The sequence below is a fragment of the Protomyctophum bolini genome (genome assembly GCF_963924005.1).
Source record: "Protomyctophum bolini genome assembly, chromosome: 3".
NCBI classification, from domain to species: domain Eukaryota; kingdom Metazoa; phylum Chordata; class Actinopteri; order Myctophiformes; family Myctophidae; genus Protomyctophum; species Protomyctophum bolini.
This window is the reverse complement of record NC_137864.1, coordinates 29718930-29746559: the sequence shown is the minus strand read 5'-3', so window position 1 is coordinate 29746559 and position 27630 is coordinate 29718930. Positions and strand designations below refer to the sequence as shown.

General features: G+C 42.1%; 2 protein-coding genes across 2 annotated transcripts in view; both read right to left on the bottom strand.

Moving 5' to 3' along the window:
* Positions 1-27630, bottom strand: part of rnf24 (ring finger protein 24) — a 355323-nt gene that overhangs the window by 293802 nt on the left and 33891 nt on the right. The window lies entirely within an intron of this gene.
* Positions 13121-14923, bottom strand: LOC308312743 (uncharacterized protein; the record flags this gene model as incomplete). Its single annotated transcript, XM_080759451.1, has 2 exons — positions 13121-14439; positions 14767-14923. 2 exons carry the CDS (start codon positions 14921-14923, stop codon positions 13121-13123), a joined length of 1476 nt encoding a protein of 491 aa, XP_080615577.1.

Here is a 27630-nt window from a genome sequence, read left to right as displayed (position 1 = left end):
GAGCAATGATTTGATGTAAATTATGACATTGTGTGTCACTAGTGTGTGTGTGTGTGTGTGTGTGTGTGTGTGTGTGTGTGTGTGTGTGTGTGTGTGTGTGTGTGTGTGTGTGTGTGTGTGTGTGTGTTTACATGGCTGTCATGTTGGAGACAGCAGCAGTAAATCAACCACGCAGCTGGTGCTCAGAGGGTTTGATTGGGCATCTGTTATAGAGCGAAGATTATCAAGAAATAACTCACCGCTGAATTCAGCGATTGACCAATCAGAATCAAGCATTCAACCAAGCCATGTAATAAAGATGAATAACATAAAATAGTGTAAAACATTCTTAAATCTTTACACTCTCAGTGTTAAATTAACACTGGGTACTTTGCTATATAGCTGCAGAGTGGCTAAGGTCAGAGGTTCAAACACCACAACATCCAATGCCTTAATGAAAGTTCTTGAATGAAGCATTGAATGCTTTCCAGTTCACTTGTTCCAAGTCTTAATGGATTTAATTGATAATAGTGCATATTTCTCTTTCAATGTTTTTAACATTAGCATTTTTGGAGTGGATTTAGCATATATTTAAAAGACCAACATTCCACTCCTCCAAAAATGTTGATCCTTGTGGCCTCATCCAGAAACAGAAAGCACTAAATATGTATCAATCTCTCCACTCTTTGTCCTTTACTCAGCTGGTTTTCAAACCATTTGTGACCAAGGCACACCTGTATTCATAGTGAAAATAGCCATACGCATCTATATGTCTAGTGGACTTGTAGATCTGCTATTTTCACAGGTTTACATGAAACATGTTCTCCCATAATATCATGCCCATTGAGGGATTCCAATTGATTGAAAGTGTCTAGAATATAATATACTGTATGTGACTCTTAAAGCTTAGGTTACAGAATTTGTCTCTGGCACCCCCTTAATACATATCCTCCAAAGCCTCCACAGACAAAGTCAAAACCAGAGACAAATTCACCATTTTGCCAACACCGCTGCCTCAAACCAATTCTCATGGCGATCACTTGAAACACTATCTGCAACATCCGATGGGGAATTGTGGAATGGAGAGATGAAGATTTTTTTTTCTTTTTTCAAATGGGTATAATATAATAGTCTGATTCACACATAAAAGGCAATTAGAAGAACAATGTCTCTTTGGAGGTTTCCAATGCTCCACAGTGCCTGAGATCAAAAAGTAAGTTCTGGCTGTGTGAAACACTATCAATTATGCTTGGGAAATGCACAGTGCAAGTCAAATGGTACCAGGAACAAGTTAGGCTTATGGGAACAGCTACTATATTATCTCTATCGGACCTCAGTAGACACCCAGCGTTTCTCTGCTGACTGAATGTCTGAGAAAGGACTGTGATGATGATGATGATGATGATGATGATGACATACAGAGTAAGATAACTAACTAGCAGGCCTTGTAAATAATAAGAATCACACCTGTGTGAAGTGAGGTGTGCTCTTATCATCGCACTATGACGTGAAATTTAAGGTTTGCGTAGGACAAAGTTTGTGAACATACACTAAAAGCTGGATATAGGAGGGGCTAGTACCCCTCAAAAATAATACAAATTAACTTGAATTTATATAGTGCAGACTTGAAAGAGTCCAATGTTGCCGACTGGCGAATTCCCTGAAGTTCCAGGGGGCAGGGGGTGCATGCCACATTGAAAGCTCTATCGCCGAAGGTCCATTATTGGTGTGAGGGATGGAGAGGATGCCAAAGTCAGAAGACCTCAGGTTCCGTGCTGCGCTGGGGAGTAAATATGGAGGAAGTCTGACACACACAGGTACCGTGGGGCTAGGCCATGGAGAGCTTTATAGGTGAAAGGTGAGGAGATCAGTTTGTAGGTGATGCAGAACGGTCTGGAAGCCAGTGTAGGACGGTGTTCAAACTTATAGTGGTTACTGTGACATGATGGTATGAATATATTCATGGTACAATCTATGGAAGAAGCTGGAAGACGTTGACCCGTAGATAGATCCTTGGCTGGTTAATACCCACAGCATGTTCAAATTAATTAAAGGACCACACTGGCGGTCTGGCTTGTATAGCCCATTGACTATGACTCATGCTATACTTGGCGTTGATGCAGAGTGTTGACCGCTTTCCACTGAATACTGTAGTTTGTGTGATTTTTGAGGACACCACTGGTTGTATGGTACCAAAATCAACTTCCATAAACTTGAAATAAAGGACTGCACTCGCCCAGGAGACCCTTGAAAAACCAGGATCCAACATGATTGGGTGCGGTGCAGCAAGGCAAATTATTCAGAGATGTCCACTGTCCAGCCTGAATGTTCAAAATGTTTCCACAGTACCTTTATCCTCCCATTCCTGGAATTGGAAAATATCAGATCTACAAGCTCACAACGTTCGCCCCCAGAATAACGATGCTAGGGTTCATGTTATCTGTGCACGTTCATCCACAAACTGGTTGAATACTACAACACACATTAAAGTACACACTACAGCATGACGTACAGCTTCAGTGGGCGCTGCCAACAATCAAGACAATCTGCTAAAATGTGTTCATGTTTGTGCAGATTCGGCACAAACATGGGGATGAATTAATTCTACTATTATGCCTATAAAATGTGGAATGCCCTACCACCAGCAACTATCAAAAAGTGTGACTCCCCATCCTCCCTCAAACTCCATGAAATAGCACCCGTCTGACATTTTCAACTGGACAATACAAGTCTTCTAGCTTGTTTTTCTGTAATAGTATTGATGATTTCTTGACTGTTTATTAATGCCTATATGTAAAATGTTTCTTAGGGAGGTGTGATTTATTTTCTTGTATAGTGTGGTATTTGGTATATCTATCTGAGGAAGGACTGTGGCCAGAAACGTTATCACTTCAGTAAAGAAACATTTGGGAACATAAAATGGTGTGCAGATTTTTTTCATTTCTTGATTTATGAATTTAATACATAACATAGGCAGGACCACAATGGAAACAAGCCTTCGGGGCTTTTTTGTGTTATATGCTTTTAGCATTATTGATGTACAACTGTACCTTTTGCAATCTGTTAATAAAATATTCAAACAATCATACTAATTTGACTGGATTCCCAATAGTTTTATACTAGCTCTTGTTTTCACTCTACTAAAAAGCTTTGCAGAAAATAGCCGATCTACAAGCTCACAACATGTCACATTACGACTCGCTGTGAGCTTGTACAGTAGATCTGCTATTTTTGTAGAATGGTGCAAGAATAGGCATGGGTTCATGAGTTTAATCAACATTAAAAGAAAAAGAGTCAAACTGTAAAAACAGAATAATGGAAAACAAGATGGGGGCTCGCAACTCACTTTTAAATGCTCAACTTTTTATTCACAATGTAAATGCTATCAAGTGAATATTTTGCTTACATGTCAGCACTCAAATGTGGGAAGTGTGCTCTTGGGAGTGCGTAGATTCTGTTAAATCGCAGCTCAGAAAACATTGGTAAATGTCAGACTCTTCGTGAAAACCACTTTAAGTGGTTCCTTAAGAAGAAGAAATGTCTTCTATAAGAATGGTCGGTAAATGAGGCCTACTGTACTTGGAGCACCAATTTCACCACATTTTGACCAAAGAATAGAAGATAATCGTATGCGTATAATCATAATGATAAACCATGATTCAAAACCCTGCCAGAAAAGTTAAACATTGCAGTCATCCTCAACACCATGAATCAAACAGGAGACTGTGTTTACTGGATAATTTTACCAGCCCATGAAATACCTGAGCTCTCCATGCTCTAATTTTCTTTACTAAAGGGTCTAATTCATGTCTATCAGTACCCTGCTGGCTTTGGAACAACTGCTCTGCTAGATGAATCGCGCTGGTATTACTGAAGTAGCTACGTTTTGCATACATTTCATGCAGCTCAGTTGTGAGATGCTTGATTTTGATGGTTAATTTAGATGCAGAATACAGCTACATGGCGTTGAGGTTTGGTAAAGCGCATGCAAATCCTCACCCTGCTGAACACAGGCTAACGCGTATACGAGCCGAGCGTGTTCAACCCACTCATTTTATACTAGTAGTCTTTATGTCCCAGCAGAGATGCTTCTCGCAGCCTTGGCTATGACAGACTTGCTCGAGTTTATGCAAGTGCGCGCACACACACACGCACACGCACGTGGACGCGCACACACACACACACACACACACACACACACACACACACACACACACGCTCACGTGGACGCACACACACACACACACACACACACACACACACACACACACACACACACACACAATATGGATGCATGCACTCAAACATTCTATCAATATCTTCCTCCCTCTCACACACAGGCAAACACAAATACTTTTGCAAACATAAACAAGGAAACTAACTAGAACATAGATACTTCTGCTCCTGTCTCTCTCTGTCTCTCTCTCTAACACATACACACTCAGACAAGCACGCACACACACATTATCCATACATTCTCTTAATATCTCTCTCTCTCTCTCTCTCTCTCGCTCACACACACACACACACGCCTGCATGCATGCACGCACACACCACAGACAGTCTTCAGGTTTTTCGACATGTTCTCTCTCCCTCACCCTGGGTAAGCCATCGTTAGGTGAAGGAAAAGACTGCCTGTGTGTTTGGCCACAATATGCCTCCTCTCCTCTCCTCTCCTCTCCTCTCCTCTCCTCTCCTCTCCTCTCCTCTCCTCTCCTCTCCTCTCCTCTCCTCTCCTCTCCTCTCCTCTCCTCTCCTGTGTAAAACAGCAGACACTGTAGGCTGCTGTTACCGGCAGTGACATAGCCACCAGAGAGACGCGTCTCATTATGCTGCAGCAAATGTCAAAGCACTAAAGTAATCACTCCCAGATCTCATAGGCTGGACACATGTATCGTATAGCAACATTCAGGAGATGAGTGAAGTTTGGATTCTTCTCTTATATTTTACTAAAAGTTTACTTTTGTCTTTCTTCTTCTTTTTAATTTTTACTTTTGATCAGAGTGTGGCCAATAGTAAATTAGACAATACAAAATATATATTTTAAATGTTTCCTTTCCTTTTGAAGGAAGCTCTTTTTGTTAGTCCTGACAAGGATTATCACAACCAGGATTGTTTCCACTTTCATCAGAAACATGTTCTGGGTGTATATGGATGGTGTGAGGAGGTTATTGTCACTTGAACATAAGCTGAGACCTGATAAACCTCAATGGTGACCCTACTGTACATCCTATCACTGATATTGCTTTTGTGCATATAAGGAGATATGTCTAACAAGCCATGATATAAGACAATGCTGACGAATAGAAATCATCTCACTCCATTGTCTTGAATGTGCAGTCTATGCAGTGTGTGCAGTAGCTAGGTGTTTTGAATGAGTTTTCATAGACATAGTAGGCTATAAAAAAAAAAGATTGCCTTGGGTTGACTTTAATTTAAGATCATAAAATCTATACTGAGAATCCTGCCTTTGATCAGTGCTGGTCAGTCCTACAAAATAAAGAAGGGCACCGGAGTAATGGTGAAAAAGAATTAGGTACTTTAAAACTGCATAACGAGGCACACTGCTTCTCTTCCTCTCAGTAACCTGCACTCTCCAGAACACCTACACACCTTCTTCATGATCAGATACCAGCAACAACGGGCCCTGACAAAGAATTAATCTGCTAAGCCTGATTGCCTTTACCACCATATGATTATGCACCTTGATTATCAACCTCACCCTGCGGACCATGGCACACCACCGCGCACTTTCTAAAAGGTACGCAACTGCGCATAAAATTACGTGGTGATTACCCCATAACAGATCAATTCGCAGGCGAATGTGGCCATATAGACATTTCTCAAGTAGGACCGTGATTATTAATAGGTACTTGAGGTGACCTGATACCTGAGGCCTGAGCCGTCAAAGCGTCCCTTGATCTGTAATTTAAGCAAATAAATTCATTTTTCGTACTTTTTGAAAGTCATTATTGGATTATTGTTGTAGAGATAGAATTGTTTGGAGTTCAAGCATGGATAAAAGGGATGCTAGGCCCTTGATGGACCACTAGGGCCATACTTGTCCGACTTAAGATAGGCTTCAGGCATTAAGCAGCACCACAGTTGAGGATAGCTTGACGCTTAAGTGTCTAGAGTGTTGGGACTAGAAGCCTGTATTATATGGGCTTACTGGAGGCAATTATTTGATTGCACTCTGAAAAAACTGCACGGTGGCTTACTTGCAATTACACCATTTGACATCACAATGGCCTAAACGTTACAGGTGTTTACTGATGCTCTCCTCCAGGCTGACTCAGAATGAGCGAACAGTTCAGAACCACTTTCAGAGGATGGACACGTTGGCTGCTGTGGGGTTTAAACAGGTAACCTTGCTGCTAAAGTTCAGTATCTACACTCACTAAGCCATGTGCAACATTCCATGATGTCTTGATCATGACCTTTGGGTTTGACTGTCTCAATGTGAGACGTCCTATTTACTGCAGCTATCCACAGGGAAATAGAAAGTGGTCCACATAATATAGCCTATAGTATACCTGACATGACAGATGTAAATGACCTGGTCTTCTCCAATGAACCTGTAGCCCCCCCAGCAGACCGTGTGCACACCAGAATTAGTTTTAAAATCCAGTACAAAATAAAATGTAAATAGGCTAATAGCCTGGAGGGGTGCCCACACTTTTTTGACTTGCGAGCTACTTTGAAAATGACGAGCTCAATAAGATCTACCCACCAAAAAACAGTATTATCCCATTGCTGATTCTTTTAAATGTACCTAGCGACGCACTTGAGGAGGATGGGAGGAAATGTAACTGGTAGGGTTTTAAAATATATATAACTAATAACTATATAATGCTACTCACATCTGCGTGCAACACACTTGAAAACAAAGACTTGCATTGTGGGTTTGAGCTGACAGGCACTTTTTGATGTCAATCAATCAAGTCACCTTAATTCAAGTGGCAGGTGGAAAAATAATATTTTTATATTTAAATTATATATATTTTTAGGGGCATGTCATGTGATCTACCTGCACAGCATTTGTGATCTACCTTTTGGGAACCCCTGCAGCACAAACGCCAAACTTCATTCACATGCTACGTATACTGCAATCCTATGTTTGTCTTTTCCAGAAACGTACATGTAAGGACACATCGTTCTGCTATGATGTTGATCCAACGGTTTCAAGCCCATCTAATCCCCTTCTCTGTTTCATTTAGAAGGATTCTTTTTTTATTTAATCCTGTGCCAAAAGCCTCATTTGGTACAGCAGATAAATAGACCCATTGACTTATCCAGATGCAATCCCAACTCATGCGATTAATTGGATGAGACAATAAAAGAGTCAAAATGCATTTTGGTTGTAGCTTCCTGACTGGTAACGTTGAATACTTGAATCATATATAGAACCACTGAAGTGGGTGAAATACCAATGCAAACAGTCTAAGGTTAACATGTTTGCATTAGTAAAGTGATGGCAAAGGGTCTAATGGACTTGATGGGCTATACTGTTCACAGCAGATGGACAGGGTCACACGTTCTGAGATATCATAGGTGCTTAGTAGGGGTCATGAGCCCTTCCAATACAATTACTTAATGGCCTCTACAATTACACACATTGTATAGTGGTCGCGCCTATAAATGTCAGTCAGTGGAAAGGAAGTGGGTTGTGGTGTGTTGGAGCGCGAGTATAAAAGCCTCATCTGGTCAAAGATGTTCAGTAAGGACGACACAGCTGACGGAAAGTCCAAACAGCACTTCATGTACAAATCTATCAAGAGCCATTTTATCAGTATGCAAATGAGAATTTCAGTCGCACCGATGCAGGATTCCATCAGCAGTCATAGTTCAATAACTCTTCACTCTTCAAGTGTCTGGATAATGGTGACTGCACAGCATGCAATTCAAAACCTCAACCATCCTTCACTGGACAATGCTAGCCAACTAACACAATGCATGAGGGATTATATACCCCCCCTCCACACGCACGCACGCACGCACACACGCACACTGGACCCCTATTTCATTGTCAGTGAATGATGATAACTGACAAGATAAGTGAGTGATGGACAGGACTCACAGGAGAGAATTAATTCACAGCACATGTGCATACATTTTCATACTGATACTGTACTACTGTATGTCAGCTGAAGACAACGCAAATGCTTACGCACTGCCGTGGGCAAGAAGGGTGTTATGCCAACCGGCTGCGTCACAACATAGGTGTCCTACACATACCAGTGCCAAGGAGTCCCTGCTACTTCCCGTCTGCCGGCCACCCGCTTGCCTGCCTCACTATGACAGATTGCAAGAAATTGGAATGCATGCAGACATAGCTCTCAACAGGCTTGAAAAACACAGGAAAAACATAGCTCCTGTTCCGTTATAGTTAGAGCCCTCTTAAACAAGTATACCCGGATGGCTGAGCATCTGGATACAGAGTAGCACGACCAGTGGACCAGATTAGGCATGCCGCGGTTTACCGAATTTCGGTAATACCGCAGGAACAGCCACGGTGTTGATACCGTGAGATTTCCGAGCATACGGTATTTTAATACAGCGTCGGTGGGCAGCGCATGCTGCGCATATGCAAAGCAACTCCACTCGCACACTAAGGCAAAACATTTATTTTCACGCACAGCTGCAGTAGGCCTAGATTGAAAAGTTGCTTCCTACCTTTGAGTTAGTGTTGCTGAAAGACACCCAGATCCAATTGTATATTCCATATTTCCATATGTACTATAAGAGTGAACTAGTGTCAACAAACACGGAGGCACACAGTGACAGTTGTGAGCATGCGCAGATTGCACTACCAGCTGCTACAGCGTACAGGGTACGCCATTAAAACGGCCATTAGGGGGAGCCATAGTACAGTGAAATACAGTGGGAAATATCTATTGATTCATGGATTGAATACTTTATTGGCAGAAATGTAATCAGTATAGGGTACAAATACAAAGGGATCACTGAAAAAAGTCCTTGCTGTCTTGTTCCATTCGTCCCTGGCCCAGGACCGAATGGAAACAAGACAGCAAGGACTTTCAATCAATTCATAATCATGACAAATAACAAAATTCAAATTATCATAAAAGGTAAAAATAAAAAAATAAGATATGTAGGCCTGCAGGTTGGGGAACAAAGAAGGGCTTATAAGGAGGTGGGGGTAGTAGTCTAGACATAGGTGGGGGGGGGGCTTTTTTATTTTTTATAAACACAGTGGAATACCGAGGTATAGATTATCAATACCGGCACCGTACCGTACTGTAAAATCTCATACCGTGGCATGCCTAGACCAGATAGATGCACATTAGTAGTTCTTACAAATGGACATGGACGATGAAGATGATGGAAACAATGATGGTGATGATTTAAGACTAAGGAACAAAGGAAAACAAAATAAACACAAGGGAAGTCAACTTAACTAACAACCAACTAACAACACACAAATGATAAACAGTACTTACTCAAATATGCATCAAGATCACATTGAACTTATGAACATACAGGGGACCAGAAAACCAAACACAGATAGCTGCATCTCTAACACATGCTGAAGTGGTGCCTTTTAAAGGCCTTCTGTAACCAGGTCAGGTGTGTTCCAATCACTCTTCTCAGTAAACTCAGTGCAGGGGTGTTATAAATTAGGCAAGTGCCGAGTCTGGCTCCTCCTACCCAAGGCTAGGCAGGAGGGCATTTTCTACAGATGTGTATGTAATAATGGTTGCTGTGGAAGATTTGTGGTCAAAAAGAAAACACAGAACGCAAACGGTATCCTTTGATGGTTCACAGTTCAGAGTTGGTGCATACAGGCGAGGCTGGCAGCCAACACTATCAGCATGCTTTCACTCAACTTCCTCCCTGCATGCATGAGATCGGGAAATTCCTGCAGGACTACCATTTCAAAGAACAAAGACGAGCAGAGTGCTGCTGAGAATTCACAGGGTGATGACAGTCAAGGTGGTGATGAGGTGCTCACAAAGTTAAAACAGGTTTATAAAGAATATAGAGGTCCCATTGAGACCAGCTTCAAGCACACTCGGACAAGATTACATTTAAAAATCACACTTGTGTGAAGATGACGTCACGGGGAGCACGCATAAAGGAAAACATAAAAATCCATAGACTTGGCTGCCACTGTGCCACATGAAAATGGAATCGGTCAAGAACTGAAGCTCACAGTCATTCGTCAAAGGACCTCTGACCTTAGATCTCCATGAATTAATTACCGGTATAGCCTATGATCTGCTCTATCGACTCTTGATGTCAAAAAAGCGACGTCAAAGATGTTCGTATAGCATGGTTAAACAACTTAGGTGCCAGGCATTTTGTCAGTGCCCTCCTTATCCAACATTAGACACAGCTCTCACCATTGGCTCAGGCTAATTTATTGTCAGTTGGACAATTTTGTGCAACGATAATGCCCCAATCTGTGTGCTTAATTCATTCATTACAGCAGTTCTCAACCTGGGAGGTCCTCACTCCCCACATGATTTTGAGGGTCACCAGATGACAATGAAGTGACATTTAAGGACTTTTAAGACCTTTTTAATAGGCTACCTAAAACAATTACTGCATCAATAGTAATCAACAAACTGTACTATAAAAACATGGTCAAACATTGGCCAATTTATTAAATAATATAAGAAAGAGACAAAAAATAAACATAGTGAGGCGTTGTGAAAACGAGTCAAACTAAATGTAATTCCTCAACTTCTACAATTCCAAAGTGCTTGTCAGGGTGTGTGTGTGTGTGTGTGTGTGTGTGTGTGTGTGTGTGTGTGAGGGGGGGGGGGGGGGGTTGTAACAATGTTAAGGCTGTCCTGTAGTATGGGGAGTATCAAAACATGATATGACAAAGGTTGACATCTTCCACAATCGTTGCTTATGCATTATACGGATGCCCATTGAAAGGTTATCCAAAGTTTCCTTGAGATGGACCTGGTTGGGAAAGGAAAGAGAGGCAAACCAAAGAACACCTGGGGAAGGACAGTGATGTTGGATGGAGCTGATGAAGGGGATGTGACTCTCCTGGGACAAAGTACAGGCCACAGCATGAGACAGGGTTCAGTTGGCACTGATTCAGAACAAAGTGTCACCTATATAAAATAAAGGGTAGGCCTCTATATAACTCTATGGTAGGCTGAGCCATTATGCACTGCTTGCTTACAATATACTGTATAACACCCCCTATGTATAGGCTAACTTGTAATTTGTTTTGGTCAATGCAAATAGATTGTCTCAAGGTAGCATTACCAACTTATATGTTTACTATATCATGTTTGGTTTCTATGGCACATAACATTTCAAGTGGATCTATAATTGTATCATGAATGATTTAACTTTTCTCCAAAAGTTAGTAGTTAAAATTCTTCTACCCAGTGATTTTTATCTGAATAGGTCTATGGTGCATGAGAAATACCCCCCCCCCCCCCCCTCGCACGCGCACACACACACACACACAAAATTCTAAATGGATGAAAAACTTGACTCTGAATTAAAAATGAATGTGGGAGGTAGAGGAGTTCTTGACTTTCTCTACCTTTCGCTACGTTTTTAATTTACCAAAATGTGATGTTTGAATAAGCCGTGAGGAGCTTCAATGTGTTTGAGTCAAATGCCTATTGTGAGTCATCGGGACCGGGCTATGATAAAAAGAAAGGAGCAGTCGCTCACCTGGTTCAAGAAAACAATGACTTTTTATTCATAAACCTTTTTTCCTCTCATAAAAATAACAACATCAATATTCATTTAAGATAATGTAGAAACTGTTATGTACAAAAACTCTTTAAATAGTTAATATAACTTAATGCGTTAGTCACTTTATTGGCAATACCCTGTTAGTGACAATTTCACCAAATTCTCACCATTTTTGCTAAGTGAAACATCACAATATATCTCCAGGGAAATAATACCCAGAGCCCCAACCACCCAAGGTTAAAAAGAACACAGCACAAACTCTCAGCAATGTGAGCTACTTGATTACCTCAAAGCAATGTTTGTATCCTCTAGTTCAACTAGTTATCTCCAGCTTGATTATACATTACTTAATGTACATAATATAAAGTAAAACCACATAACTAAACAAAACTAATAACACCAACTGTAGTCTATAAGTGTACTTTGTGTGTGGTCCCTTTCAGGTAGATAGTAGTTCAATTAAATAATGTATCATATCAACAGAGAAGTGAACAGATATATATTTAATATATCAATTTCGTAATATTTAAAATACTCTGTTGTGCTGAACAGTATAGCACCCATATTAGTAAGAATGCAATTTGTCCCTTTAAAAATGTTCAAAAGTGTTTGATGTAAAATATACAGTTAGCTATAAAAATACAAAGAAGTACATTCCTACAAATATATTTATTTCCCATTTATGATAGGCTATATTTTTCAACAACTGTAATAATTCATACAATTGGAACACAACACAGGGGACTAAATGACGAAAAATATCAATGACAGCCAAATAATAAAAAGTTAAACAAACACCAAATCTTGGCAAAAGATTGACAGCTTATGGTCAAAGCCAATAAAATGTTCTCCTACAATCATGTCATAAACGTTGTCAGTCATACTGGCCTGTACGCCATTGAAAGAAAGAACATTGACATAAACATGCATTTTACAACCATTTTTCCAAATCATTGCTCTAAAAGTTCTAAATGCACAAAATAAAGTAATCTTATGTGGAAACGCAATAATATTTGTTTAGTGTTAAGTGCAATCCATCCTCTGTTTAACAAGGCGGATGGTAAAGGTTCTCTTGCTGAGGCTGGAGCTGTCCAGCTAAAGCGGTGCTGAACAGTATAGCCATGCAATGCCGCACGGCACGGGGGTTTGCTTTCTGTTCGCTGGAACAGCAACAAGTCACTGTTGAGGTGCTGCTATTAACCCACTTTTTAACAGTTTATGCATATTGCATAGAGTCAGCAGCATCAACAGCAGATCACAATAAAGACTGGACAGCAATGCCTCTACCCTCACTCTAACCCTCTCGCAAAACCTTCGCAAACGTGTCACACCACAAACGCCGAAAGTGTTAGTGATTCAGCTCGCATTATCTTCCAAGACGGAAAGATTCTAATGTGGACACACAGGGCTATTGTAGCCTACTGAGTGGACGTCATTAGGTTCCTCAGATTCCCTCGGGAAGAGTGAACGGCCACGTGTTGATCACTTGTGGCTTTAGTTCCATTTTCTCCTTCTGTTTCAGATGCACGCGCCCGTGTCGTTTCCTCTCGTCACTCCTCGCGAACCGTTTACCACAAACATCGCAGGAAAACGGCTTCTCGCCCGTGTGAGTCCTGGTGTGGGTGGTCAGGTGGTCGCTCCGGCTGAAGCTACGCAAACATATGCGGCACTGAAAGGGTTTGTGGCCCGTGTGGATGCGGATGTGCCGGTTGAGCTCATCCGAGCGAGAGAAGCGCCGGTCGCAGTTCTCCATGGGGCAGGTGAACGGTTTCTCTTTGGCTTGGCCGTTACCGGCGGCTGGGGCTTTTCTGGCGCGAGGGGCTTTCGGCACACGGGTGTAACTTTGGGCAAAGGAGTCTGGCAATAAGGAAGAATACAGGATGGAGTCTATGGTGCTCGGTACAGCAGATGGCGTGTATGAGGAATCACATTGATTATTGGGAAGTTGACGTTCAGCGGGGAACGTGACTGGTTTCAGGTTAGATGACAGGCCCATTGGTGCTGGGTAGTTAGTGTATATAGGACTGGAGTAGCTCTGAGAACAAGTTTCAGAGAAACACGGCTCCTGTTTGATAACCCCTTCCACATTAAACTGCATCTCTGGGTTGGGGCAAATAGGAGAAAATGTGTCTAAGAGTTCCTTTACATCCATTTGCTGCTCGGGGGGGAAGTCACTCGACATCGGGAAAGACTCGGTTTGGAAGCCCGTTTCCATATACTCAGATTTGGGGAAAGTACCCCATTCGTAACAGCTGCTCTCAAACTCGTTCTTGACCACCACGGGGAAAGAAGCGGCTTCTGACTTCGGCTCCACGATCTTGTGGTCTGGAAGCTGAGAGGCGCAAAAGTTCAGCTGTGAGCAGGCCGTATCTGGAGCCTCATGGCCTGCGGTCTGCTCTGGGGAGTACACCACGGGAGGAGCGGTGGAGTTGAAGGACTGGTGCCTCTTGGCATCGGGGTCCCCAAAATCGTCATGACCGTTTTCACCTGGCGATGGCGATGGATACGTTCCACGGCTGCTGACATTACTCTGCTGCAGACCCACTTCGGTGATTGGCACCGTAGATATGCCGACAATCTCTGTAATCATGTTGAGCAGCGTTTCTGTGCAGCACGACGCCCCTTGAGAAGCTTCCACATAGAAACTGCCGGAGTAGGCGACAGAAGAGGAGGGGGTGCTGTAGCTGTCTTTTGGGTTCTCGCAGGAGTTAAAAGCGAATTCTGAGTTGGATGCTTCGGTTTTGAGGGTGACGGGGGCTCCCTCTGTAGAATAAAGAAGGCAACTTTGTCATCATCATCATCATCATCACCACCACTAATGTTTTATTCTGATAACAATCAATCAGTGCGGCAGTGCATATGAAACGAAACAGGGTGCATGCACCGTTACATAAACATGCACGCGTGTGATCGCCTTATCACCCTTATTACAGCTGCCAAGTGAAGTAACAATTAAAGTGCTATGGATGATATTGAAATCCTCACACCTGACACAGTTCATTTGATTCACTGCATGCATGCACGCACGCACGCACGCACATTTTACATGCACTGCTTGTGCGCTGTTATTGCAGTATAATGCGAACTCACCATGGCCAAACTGAGCCGGTACCCCCCGCTCTGCATCCACGTAGACCTCCTTGCTATCTTTCCGCACGTTATTTTCCATTCCCATGGACGAACTGTTGCAACTGTCAAACTGTGGGTAAAAAGAATCCTTGGCATTCAAATCCATGTTGTTCAACATAATTGCGAGGTTAGAAGTCCGTATCTCCAATGTGGGTAAGTGTTAGAAAACTAAATAAAAAAAGCTAAATTCTTTCCCAGCGGATGCAATTTATCCAAGGAGTGTAGGCTAATATGTCAAAAGGTGTAAAAAACAACAACAACAACAACAACCCAAAACAATTCCTTGTCGTCCAGTTAATTTGCTGGTCCTTCGATATCTGTTGCTGTTGCTGTCAGATCAGCGACTACCGTTGTCTCTCCTTATATACACCTTGGTTCTCTCGGCCCTCCTCCCCATTCATCACCTCCAGTGAGAGGATTCCCCGCTGCGTGTAAACTTCATGCCCATACATGGACAGAGGATGTGACAGGCTTCCCCCCGAAAAGGAGCGATGGTTTGCTTTGGCTGCTGCATGCTGCAACAAGTGGCCGCCTGGCCGGTGCAGGTATAGCCGAGGGAAGAAGCGCGCCACTCCAAGTCTGTTTATGTCTGAGCATCAGCGATTGAACAGTATATAACCATTTGTGATGTAAACAACATCACACATGCCATGCTGGCTTATGGTGCACATTTTGGTCAAAATTCTATTTTTGCCATGGACATAATATTCCAATTGAGTAGGACAAACACAAGAGCTTTAATGACCACTTAATTGCAGGTCTAACTCTGAGTGTGCACAAATGGGTACACTGTGTGTGTACAATTGTTACGGGGTCCTTGGAAATAAAATGTTTGAGAACCACTAAGTGGACTCACGCACGCACACGCACACATGGACACGCACACAGACACACAGACAGACAGACAGACAGACAGACAGACAGACAGACAGACAGACAGACAGACAGACGTAATGATTAAGAAGAATCTCATAATGCCCTGCTGCGAAAGTGAAACCTGGGACGGGGGGGACGGACAAATCACTAATCAGACACATCTTCGTTGTCACATAACAATGCTTGTCAACGGGAACGCAAGGACTGAATAATGTATTGAATAAAAGACAGAGGAAGAGGGGATAGCCAGTGGCAAAAGTGCAGATTATATCAACATAACATGCTGCCATCCTGTGCATGATACCGTGTTTGTATACACTTTGAAGACATTTTCTATATCTCAGGACTCAGGCAATTACTCTTTGGATTTAGGCGTCTTTTCGGCTATACAATTCGTATTAAATATATATATTATATATATTATTATATATTTCTAGCCTATGCAACGGCTCTGTTTTTGTCAGCCCCTCAATATCGCTACCAGGTGCAGGGTCACTGCAAAACGTGATTGCTCACATTGCGGGCGAATCACCTTTGTATTTCAGGAGTCTGTCGATAACCCCTGAGGTGTTCAATGGTTGACATTTGGGCCCAGGCAGAATCGTTTTTTATTTCATGTGCAGTTTCACACCTGTTTCCGGATGCACGCTGAAAGTGGTCGTATTTTGTGTAGTTTTGCGTGACAAGTTGCTCTTTCAGCACCACGGAGAGCGCCAGTGTGGTTGCGAATGTGACTGACTTGGGTTGTTGTGGGTGCATAAACCAAAGGAAGGCCAGCGCAGGAGTGTGTGTATATGTGTGTGTGTGTGTGTGTGTGTGTGTGTGTGTGTGTGTGTGTGTGTGTGTGTGTGTGTGTGTGTGTGTGTGTGTCACCTGCCAGATCTGTCCCACCCGAGAGGCCCCTGCAGTGATTAAAGCCAGTTTAGGAGTTAGGACCAGTTGTCCCAAAATATACACGATTAGTAGTGGTTTCTTTTCATTTCAAGGACACCCCCATAACTCTGAGTGTCGCTACAAATGGAACCAAATGGGATGCATTCAAGGAACTCTGAGGGTCCCTGCATGGACCCTTGAGAACCACCAGTCTACATCATTGTGCTGGTCTATAAGATCTATACAGTATAGGCCTATAACTCAGCTCTAAATGAGCACCATTGAGTCATCTTTTTGAAGTTACCACCGTGTGATAATAGCATATACGCTCTTTCATTTACAGCGTTGACATTCTCCGGGAACAAATTGTTTTCACCTCTGATGTGCCCTCTAATTCTAGGGCCCTGAGATGTTTAGTCTGGCGGAACTGCCTTTAAAGTAATTCAGCTCTATCAAAAACCAGCTGGATCACCGGGAGTTCACGTCACGAGACGCTATTATGATGACCGTGGCGCTGCAGCTTCACCTCTCTTTCCTCCCATAAATGCCAGAGCACAGGACCAAAGTAAAAGCATTTATGTAATGTTACCACTTACTGACATTATAGCGCAAGGGCAACGGCATAGCACCTGTAAAAGTAAAAAGAATGCCTTTATTGTTTGTAATTTTATGTAAATGGGGTGGGGGCGAGGAGGCACTTTAGTTTCTGGCACTTGAGATCTTGAGACAGTGAAACTAATGACTACTTCCGATAAGAACGTTGACTTCAAAAGTGTTGGCCATGGGAGGAGGATGAAACATATATTGCCTAATGAACGAAGGACTTCCAAGCACTCCTTTTGAATGGATCATTTAACAAACAAGTGAGACATACACTCATACAGTATAGGCTATTGATATAATATGATGGACTCAAGTAGGCTATACGTTTGCCTTATTAATAAGTCAAAACCAATAGGCTATTCCTTTGAGCTCATGGAAGCCAATAATCTCTAAATGGTGACTACAGTAATATGTGCAACAATGTAAGCCGGCCAGCAGTTATTATAGGCAAGGATTACATTCTGTAATGGTGAATTAGTAATATATACATATATTACATAAGTAATAAGTCTTATTCTACAGAATCCCATGGTTATTATACCCCTATATGTGGTGAAAAGCAATACAATTCAGTATGGATTAACAATACAGTACTCAAATTGCTATCTTACAAATGGTCTCTTAATGAATGTGCTTCTTGTTACTGGTGTTAAACCTATAATTTACATTATTCTAGTTGATTGAGGAAATGCATTGGATTAGTATGTCAATGTCCAATGCCAATGTCCAATACGAATAGGTAATAGTAGTAGATATAATAATAATAATAATAATATACTAATTATTATCGTTATTCAATATTGCAATATTTTAAATTCATTTTGAAAAGAACCCTTGCAGTTGCCTTTGATGTAAATAATATCCGTTTAGCTATATAATTCAGTGCATCACATTTTTGAACAACCTTTTTGGTTGATCTTAACTGCGCATAATATTATCAGATGCCAATGCATAAAGAGAATAACAATATTCTACATAGATATGGGAACACACATTTACGACTTAAATGCTTTGCTGAACATTCCATATGGTAATGACATTCATTTCATATGCATATTAATTTAAATTCATCGTCAAGAGCTTGGGTATTCTCTTTCCATTATTGCTATTCCAACTTTCCAAGATACATGGCAGATTATTCTTTTAGCAATCCTACGATAAAGCAAAGGGTGGTTGGTATAAGATAGGGAGAAATGTGTACCCTACCCCCTCCCAAAATTACAATGTGACAACATGTCACATCTTAAGCCCCCTCCCTCCTCAGGCAATAGATGAGGAAAACAGCTGCATTTTAAAGCCTGGACACAATGCAGCTGGTTAAGAAACCGCAAAAAAAGGGATTGAGAGTGCTAAGAGCAGAGAAACCTCTGCCGGAAACACAACTTGCTATAAATATAAGATACTCGCTTCAGCTGCCAAGATGCTCTCTCTCTCGCTCTCTCCCTCTCTCCCTCTCTGCCTCTCTCTCTCATTCTCTTTCATGTTGGGTAATGCAATGTTACAAATATATCATTTAAATGCTGGACAATCAAGAAATGCAGGAAGAAAGAGAGACAGAAAGAGAGAGAGAGAGTGCATGGAGCATAATATACTTCTTTCTCTCTTTTGAAGAAACCATGCAGGATCTCTCGCATTCTCCCTTATCGCTCAATGTGGGAGTGCATGGGTTAGGGAAGCCCGGTACCTGGCCCCCTATTGGATCACTGTTGGCAGTGGCAGGTTTCCCATTGCATTCCAAAAATACTTACCCACATCGCCCACCTCGGTCCCCAGCCGCCTGTACGCTCTGCTTCTCCAGCAGGGATAGGTTAGAATCATATATTCCGCTCTCCACTAATCGTGACTGCGGTTGAGGGCATCAGTGATTCTTCAGCCATGCCCCCAGACTCCCCCACACAGAGCACTGTTCTAACATGGCTCCCCCACCGTGGCCCTCTTCTCTACAGGATCCATACAAATTCTGTAGGCATTTTTGACAGAGCTGTTCTTGGGCCTGAGCGACCTGCTGTTATCTGTTTTGAAATTATTAATTATTAATAAAAAGTGACATTTAAATCATAATCTCATGTCAGGTATTAATGCCATAGGAAATATGTTGTTTAAAATACAAACTGTCCTGTCATACGTGTGCTTCCATGGTCAAGATGCAACACTCATGTTTCCTCTAGCTGAGAAATATAACCAATATTAAGTCTTTCAGTATATCTCTTTACTGCGCACTTATCTTGTTTAGTAAAGCATTTTTTGTGACATGCTTTCATTCCACTTAAATTGAATAGGGAGTAGCACATATGTGACAAAAACGCGAAGACTGTATTAAAATTCCAACATGGGACCAATCAAAGACACATTTTGCAAATGTTATTGCCATGATTTGTTTCGTCAATAGGATGTAACACTGGCAACTATTATATCACACATCATCCTCTTTCTCATTATGCAATAACAATGTGATATTTGTAAAAAACAAAAAATTAACTTAATAAACATAACATTTAAAAAATAAATAATAACAATGTGACAAAATGTCAAGAAATACACAGTGAACACCGGGTCCTGAAAAGGTAATGGAGAACCCAATGTTTCCTAGCTTAGCGTTTATTCATGACCCCCTGGAGGGAGACATAATAACAACCAATTTCAACATCTTAAAACAAATCAGGCAAGCCAGGAAACAGTTGAGGTGACAAATTAAAGTAAAGACCAACATAAGGTGTCTTTGTAAGGTTTTGGGCCCACCTGACCACAAGCTGTGTTCAATAGGGTTAAGATCTGGTCACTGCGAAGGCCATAGCATATGGCCTTCGGCATTATGCCATCTAATAAATCAATCTATGATTCACATCATTTTGATTATCATGAAACAATTCAGTGACGCCTCGTACCCTGTTGATGCCAGCAATTATATCCGGGATCCAATCAGGATGGAAGTGTTTCATCATGGCCCTTCCGGACAGGTGAATCAAACCGAACACCCTCACTGAAGAGTAAATGAGTAAATGGTGCATATATATAGCACCTTTATCCAGACCAAGGCGCTTTACATAGATTCACCCATTCATACATGGCAGCGGAAACCAACCTTACCACACATGCACTCACCACTTGTGGAGAATATGGTGAAGGGTAACTATCACATATTTCATTGAATGCAAACCCTATTTACTGATGTCTGTCCTATAGATTCAGATTCAGATGCATGTAAATCACTACATGGTCCCATTGAAACACTATAGCCAGTTGAGTCTGTGACTAAACCTCCTGCCATCAATGCCCAGATTTATTTGGCAAATGCAAAGTCGCTACACTACTACATCCTGGTCTGCAGTATGGAGGGCGACTATAGTGCTCTTTTTAGACTTTGCAAAGGCGAGCTTCAATGCTCCATTGTTTTCTCCTCTCCACAAGCACACAGTGCGCTTGGGCTACTGCCCTATTTATGAAGGCTGGCCAAGCAGAGGCCATGTCTGGTCCTGAATCTATTCAGGGTAGACCACTGTCTCATTGCGAGGTTAATGCCAGGGACCTACTGGGTGGGGTCTGACACCAGGTGCTTGTTTAGGACATCCTAGGACACCCATTCTATTTCCCAAGCTGATTGGATGGTGACGTCAGCTGGTGGGGTATTCTTCCCAATTGGTCTTCTAGATGGAATGCGAGCAGTGTGTGGGTTGAGGATATCTGCATGGATTGGTTTTGTTGTTGCTGCTTTAGTCTTGTGGACTGTGACTAGGATTCTTTGACTTGGCTCTCAGGCGTCATCTCATTTGCTTCCCTAGGTGAACCTGGATACTGACAGAGGACTTAAGTCTCGGTTTGTGTCCTGGCTGGCCGGACCATTTGATGCATGTCACTCCCCTACTCTCTCTCTCTCTCCACATTTCCCGTCTCTACAATACCTATCAAATAATCACTCCTGTATGTGTCACACAGACACACACACGCACAGAAGTAAGACATAATGAACGAATGTTAGTGAGTGAATGTGAGTGAGTGTGTGAGAGTGCAGGGAGCTTGCAGCTAACAAAAGTAACTATGGTAACGGGCAGCTCTACATTGCACTAGCTTCCACAGCTCTGGCCAGAAATAAAAAATGTTGGTGCTAAGAGCGAATCAGGTAAAGACAAAAGATCCAGGGTGAGACTATTTATAGTGATCTTTACGTAACACAAGCACACGCACGCACACACACACACACACACACACACACACACACACACACACACACACACACACACACACACACACACACACACACACACACACACACACACACACACACACACACACACACACACACACACACACAGAGTAGTAAAGATAGAAGACACAGTAGTAAAGACAGAAGAGGAAGCAGGTAACATTGAGACCAAACAACAAGAAATTTGTGTCATTCATTTTGTGTCCATAATATTCAAGAACACAAGGACACAACTGTGCATGCTTCTACAGCCTGAAACCCTAGAGGAGAATGTCCTCTAGGGGTCGGCGGGGGCTGAGCAACTTATATTGAAATGAATGGACAGGGACTTTCGGAGCTCTATGGGTGGAGGTAGCCATTTATTGTAACATGATGCAACATGATCATCAATCATCATAATAAAGGGCTTGTCCATTTGTAAATGACCTCTGGTAGAGGCGTAGATCTACACGAGCCTCAAGACATGGTAACTGTACTGTTCCCAAGTGTAAGAACTCATTCGGACAGTTTGCCTTCTCAGTAAAGGGGGAAAACCTTTGGAACTCTTTGCCTACGGTTCTAAAACGACGGATGGTAATGTATTTTACATATAAACTGTGCTCACATGTTTGATAATGTCCACTTTTGTTTTGTTTCACAAATTAATGTAATGGATATGATTTTGATGTAAATATTACTAGTATATATTCCTTTTTCTCGTACGTTTTTAGACTAAAGTGTTATCGTATTTTGGAAAAGTCTCCTGTGGACAGGTGTTGAGAATTAGCACTCGTGCTAGTACTATAAGCAATTATGTGCAATGTGATTGTGATGTCCATGTCAAATAAATAAACATACAATTAAAAAAATTGGCATTTAGCAGATGCTCTTAATCCAGAGCGGTTTACAGTAAGCAAGAGGGTATGTGCATGCTTAAAGTGAATGGAACATCGAGTGGCAAATCGAGTGGCAAAGCAACATGCAAAGTGAGTTTAACATTGTTTAACGTTGTTTAATGCAATCAGATAGGATTTTTCTGTTTGGATGTATGGGCTGTCAAGGCCAGAAATTAGTTTTTTTGCCAGTCAGTAGTCATTCCTGCATAACTTCCGGGTTTGATGATGTCACACGCATACCCTCTATACATCATATACATAAAAATAGTCATGATCATGAATCATACATAAGGTAAGAAGCTAACAGTGGAATATCTATAAAATGAAACTATGCATATTAGTGCTATATGTCTACATAAAATGCTATAATGCTATATACGGTAGGTTAGATAATTTGAGCCTTTAATTGCATACGCCTGTAAGGTCGTCAAAGGCTAGGGCAAGTGCTACGGCAAGTGCTACTGCTACGGGCTACAATGTAGTCTCAGAGTCTGAAGAGGCGGGTTTTCAGCCCTTTGGCGGAAGATTGGGAGTGAGAATGCAGTTCTGACTGCAATGGGAAGTGCATTCCATAGTTTTGGAGCCAGAAGTGAGAAGAGTTTGGGACGTGTGGAGCATTGTCCCAGCGTTTTTAATGAAGGTACTCCCAACTTCCCTGCGTTGGCTGATCTGAGCGTGCGGGAGGGTTTGTAGGGTTCGATCTGACTTGCAAGATATGGGGGTGCCATACCTTTGATTGCTTTGAATGCCAGCATCAGAGTTTTGTACTGTGCGGGCAGCGACCGGGAGCCAATGGAGGGAGTGGAGAAGGGGGAGACGGATACATGTGAGAATTTTGGCTGGTTGAAGACCAAGCGAGCTGTGGCATTTTGGATTAATTGGAGAGGCGCATGCCAGTAGGCCAGTAAGGAGGGAGTTACAATAGTCAAGTTTTGACATGACTGATGTCTGGAGGTGGAGCTCGGCTGACTCCTGGGTGAGGAAGGGTCTAATTCGTCAGATGTTATATAGAGTGTAAACCTACAGGATTGAGTGACGGCTGTAATGTGTGCTTTGAACGAGAGCTGACTCCAGGATAACACCAAGGTTCCTGGCTCTCGGGACAGAGGTAACCAAGGCGTTGTCTATGGAAATAGTTAGCTCCCGCATGGGGCAGGACTTACCTGGGAAGAAGAGAATCTCAGTCTTGTCTGGGTTCAGCTTGAGGTGGTTAGAAGACATCCACTGTGAGATGTCAGCCAGGCATGCAGTGATGTGCTCTTCCGCCTGAGTAGCAGAGGGAGGGGGGGGGGGGGGGTAGAAACAGTTGAGTGTCATCGGCATAGCAGTGATAGCTATGCCGTTAGCTCAGGGGTAGAGTGGCTGGATGGTAACTGCAAGGTTGCCAGTTCGAACCTGGGCTCCCCCAGAGTTAGTGTCAAAAACCACCTGTTGGTGGTGCTATAACAGGCCAATGTGATGCCTCTAAATTGCACGCGGTGTTCATGATTTGAGGCTTTTTGTTCAAAACGGGCCAATCCTGCCAACCTTGAAAGCCCATGTTAGCCAATTAGGATGGAATGTGAAATAACGGACAGATCCGGCTTGAACACATGACTATAAATCAAATCAAACTATAGTTTACATCGACCAAGGTCGAACCAAAGTGCTTCACATTACAAAGCATAATAACATACACAGGCATATAGAGATAGTGTGTAACGATTTGTAGGCAGAACCTGGAGGAGTAATACCAAAAAAATGTCTTTCAAAAGTCGGCCTTCTGGTGGCGCTTTAATGGTGCTGGAGATTAGCCACACACACACACACACACACACACACACACACACACACACACCCCCCTGCGTGAGGAATGTGTAGAGATCATCCATGAACAGCAATTTCCTACAAATACAACCTGCCATCATAATATCTTAAACTCCAAATGGAACTATTAACAAAATGATCCACTTACACCTCTGCAATGCTATGCAGCTCTCTATTGTCAGTGAAATGATAGCTGAGATGTATTCAAATAAGGGCCCTATCAACCTTTCAAATGCCTTATTAATTAGCTCCCTCTAGCATAAGTTCTCAGTAATTACATGATAAAGTGTAGCCAGTGCTGAAGGACTCTTAATCCACTATTAAGGCAACTTCATGAACGCTTTGTCCTTTTTTCCCCCTATTTTTTAACCATATATACAAACTCTTCAGGGCAATATTCTACAGCTGTATGTGCTGTATGTACAAGCCTGTTAGTTGTTACAGGGAAGTCGCAAAATAGCCAACATATTCCTCTAAGGAAAAGCTCTGATAGGATGAGATGATATGCAAATTGGAACCTCTCCCTGACTCATCTGTTTATTATGCAGTCACATTAGTTAGATCTGATGCCGCCTGGCTATTATCCCATCGCACCATGGAAAAAAGGGGTCTTGGGTGAGGGGGTTGGATTGTGGAGAGTGCTTTAGTCACACAGAACAGCCATACTCTTCAAAGGAATAAATGCATTTTTCCCTCTGACAGTGGTTTGCTTTGAGGGGATGCAGCATCCATTTCCTCAGAGAGAAACAGTAAAAAAGTCAGATGATATGGCTCACCAGCGCTCAAATCCCATGATGATGTGTTTTGTGTTAACAGGTCAAAGGTTGAACGATGGGCTGTGGGTCTCTGGGAGGTATTGATCGCACAGGCTTCTGATGGTAAACAACTTGTGAAGGCTCTGCTATCTTTCTGAAACCAAGTATTTTGTTTAGATTTCGTTCTTTCTTTTACCATTGTTGTACGACAAATTGGGTTCTATTTAGTGACTACTAAATTGGGTATAGTGACTACGTATTTAGTGACTGCAAAAAAAAGTACATGACATTTTCTTGGTCACATTGGTGCAGGAACTACTACAAAAAAAAGTCTCACAGCCATTGCAAATATGAAATGTGCAGGGCAACATTGGATAAACAATTTCTGCATTTTGATGGACAAAATAATGTCTGCGGATAGAGCTTGTTATATAAGCTACTGAGATTTTGTTTGCCAATCTGTGCCTTCACGATCACTACCAGAATGTAGTTAGTCGAGCACTATATTTAGCCCTGCTGCAGCATGCTGGACCTTAAACTAAGCTACTACATCTACTGTATCCTATTGAAAGGATTCATCACACACACACACACACACACACACACACACACACACACACACACACACACACACACACACACACACGTCTTTCTTTCTCTCTGAGAGCCAACATGCACCACCACGAGACACTGGTTATGTCATGTCAAAGTATTAATAAGAAACCTGGCTACTTGTATGGCTCAGTGTGAGAATGTATGTCAACATGTCAGCGAGTGAAAAGAAAATGCCATCCCTCTGTGTTCCCTCCGTGCCTTTTGATGCAATCGAAGTGCTCACAACAATGATGAGCCATGGAAACCGTGCAGGTAAAAACAAATCACTTGCAGCAGATTGACGTCAACTAGTGACCTTCGGTTTGTGGCTGACAAAAGGAGAAAGAGCCAAGCTGCAGCGTTTAAGGTCACAGACAGTATGCTCAGGATGTTGATACGTCTTCCTCCTGGATGGTGGAAGACTTTCTGCAGAACACCAAGTTAAATAAGGGTTCTTGTACCCATATATTGCTGCATGAGAGCCCTGTTATAGAACAGGAATATGTAAACAGCAAAGGATCTGTCTTGATCATTTACTTGACTTATGTGTACCGATTTGCATGAATGAATGAGTGTGCAAAACATAATCTCGGCCACACACACGGACAGGGTGTAAAACACCCTGTTCGGCATCCAGTTATAATCCAGTTATAACCCGACATTGAAACATATCTTAATTATGTCACCATCACCATCAGTATATATACCTCCGAGCATACGCACATTCGTACCAGCACGACCACAACACTTAATTACCTTAATTACTTGCGCAAGCAGAGCGTGCTCTGCTTGCGCAAGTAATTAAGGTGCTTTGAATTGCAAGTATCATGGAAAGTCAATTACTGTGCAGTTAATGTAAAAAATCCCACTCTTGTGAAGTGAGGGGCGCCCACTGTGACTGCCACATGCCTAATGTATTTACTTGCGCAAGCAGAGCGTGCAAGTAATGTTGTTTGTCAGGTGCTACGATGCGTATGTCTCTCAGCATCATATGAGCATATGACGTGATGAAGATATTTACCAATTGGTTATCGATGGTGATTGGTGACGTAACGATGACATGTTTCAGTGTCGGGTGGACTAAAGGTAAAGGTAATGACACCTATTACTCAGACCATGATTTAGTATTGATATCACTATAGTGCAAGATTAAGTACATTTAAAGCAATTTAAAGCAATTTAAAATAAATAATATTATACTGTATACGTGAAAACATTTTTTTCCCCAATGAATATAGCTTTTTTCATCTGATATCCATGACTTATTTTTCTTTGAGAAACTACAAGTGGATCCTGGACACGTCTAAATCGATGGGACTGCATTACTTCAAAATATAACTTTTTACCTCCAAACACTAGGTACGTAGGAAATGGCTAAACCTAATAATTCATGTTCTTTCACAGAGAGGCTGAGATTTGAAAGTTTGTAGCGGTCGACAGTACTTGCACGTTCTGCTTGCGCACTAGTAGGCCATACATGTGTGCAACAAGCAAGTATACAGGCACTCGACAGAGTGTAGTTCTAGTTATTTAATGTATTTATTTAGTCAATCTCTGTGTCTGAATGTGCCTATTCTCATACCTTTTTTGGCTGGTTCAAGTGGGGAGGGAAGTCCTGGCAGCACTCCACTGGTGGGGTCAAGGATTTCTTCGTCAGGGGAGCTTGCAGGGCCTGGGGGCATTATTGTGTAAAACGAAATCAGTCACAAGACGTCTCACGTCGTCAATGGCTTGGCTCACTTGGCTGGCATAACATAATTTCAAAGGCCAGGCATTGGATGGGCTAGCTCTCCTCAAAAACAAGGATTATAACATTGGACTGTAGACTATGTGCTGGTATCCACTATCCAGTGCTGCACACATCACTTATTGCTATTTGCACTTGTTAAGTACAATGCTGATACTGTATGTATCCTCTCCTATATTAAAATTGGCTTAAGGGCAGCCGGCCAGAACTTGTGTATGAACATGAGAGCAATGCAGCAAGCCAAATTCTTGATATACAAACACACATGATAGTACATTACTTGGACAATAAACAGATTCTCATTTTGAAATTTGCTGCACCAAGACTCAGAAAAAAAAAGTCTGATTCATATAAATTAAACATGTTAAAGTAACACATAAGTAAACATAATTAGATAATTTATTGTTTAACAAAACAATCCCTCAATCATATTTCATATTATTCCTTGGCACTCAACACACAAGTTGTGTCACACCAATTTCCTGGTGCTTCTCC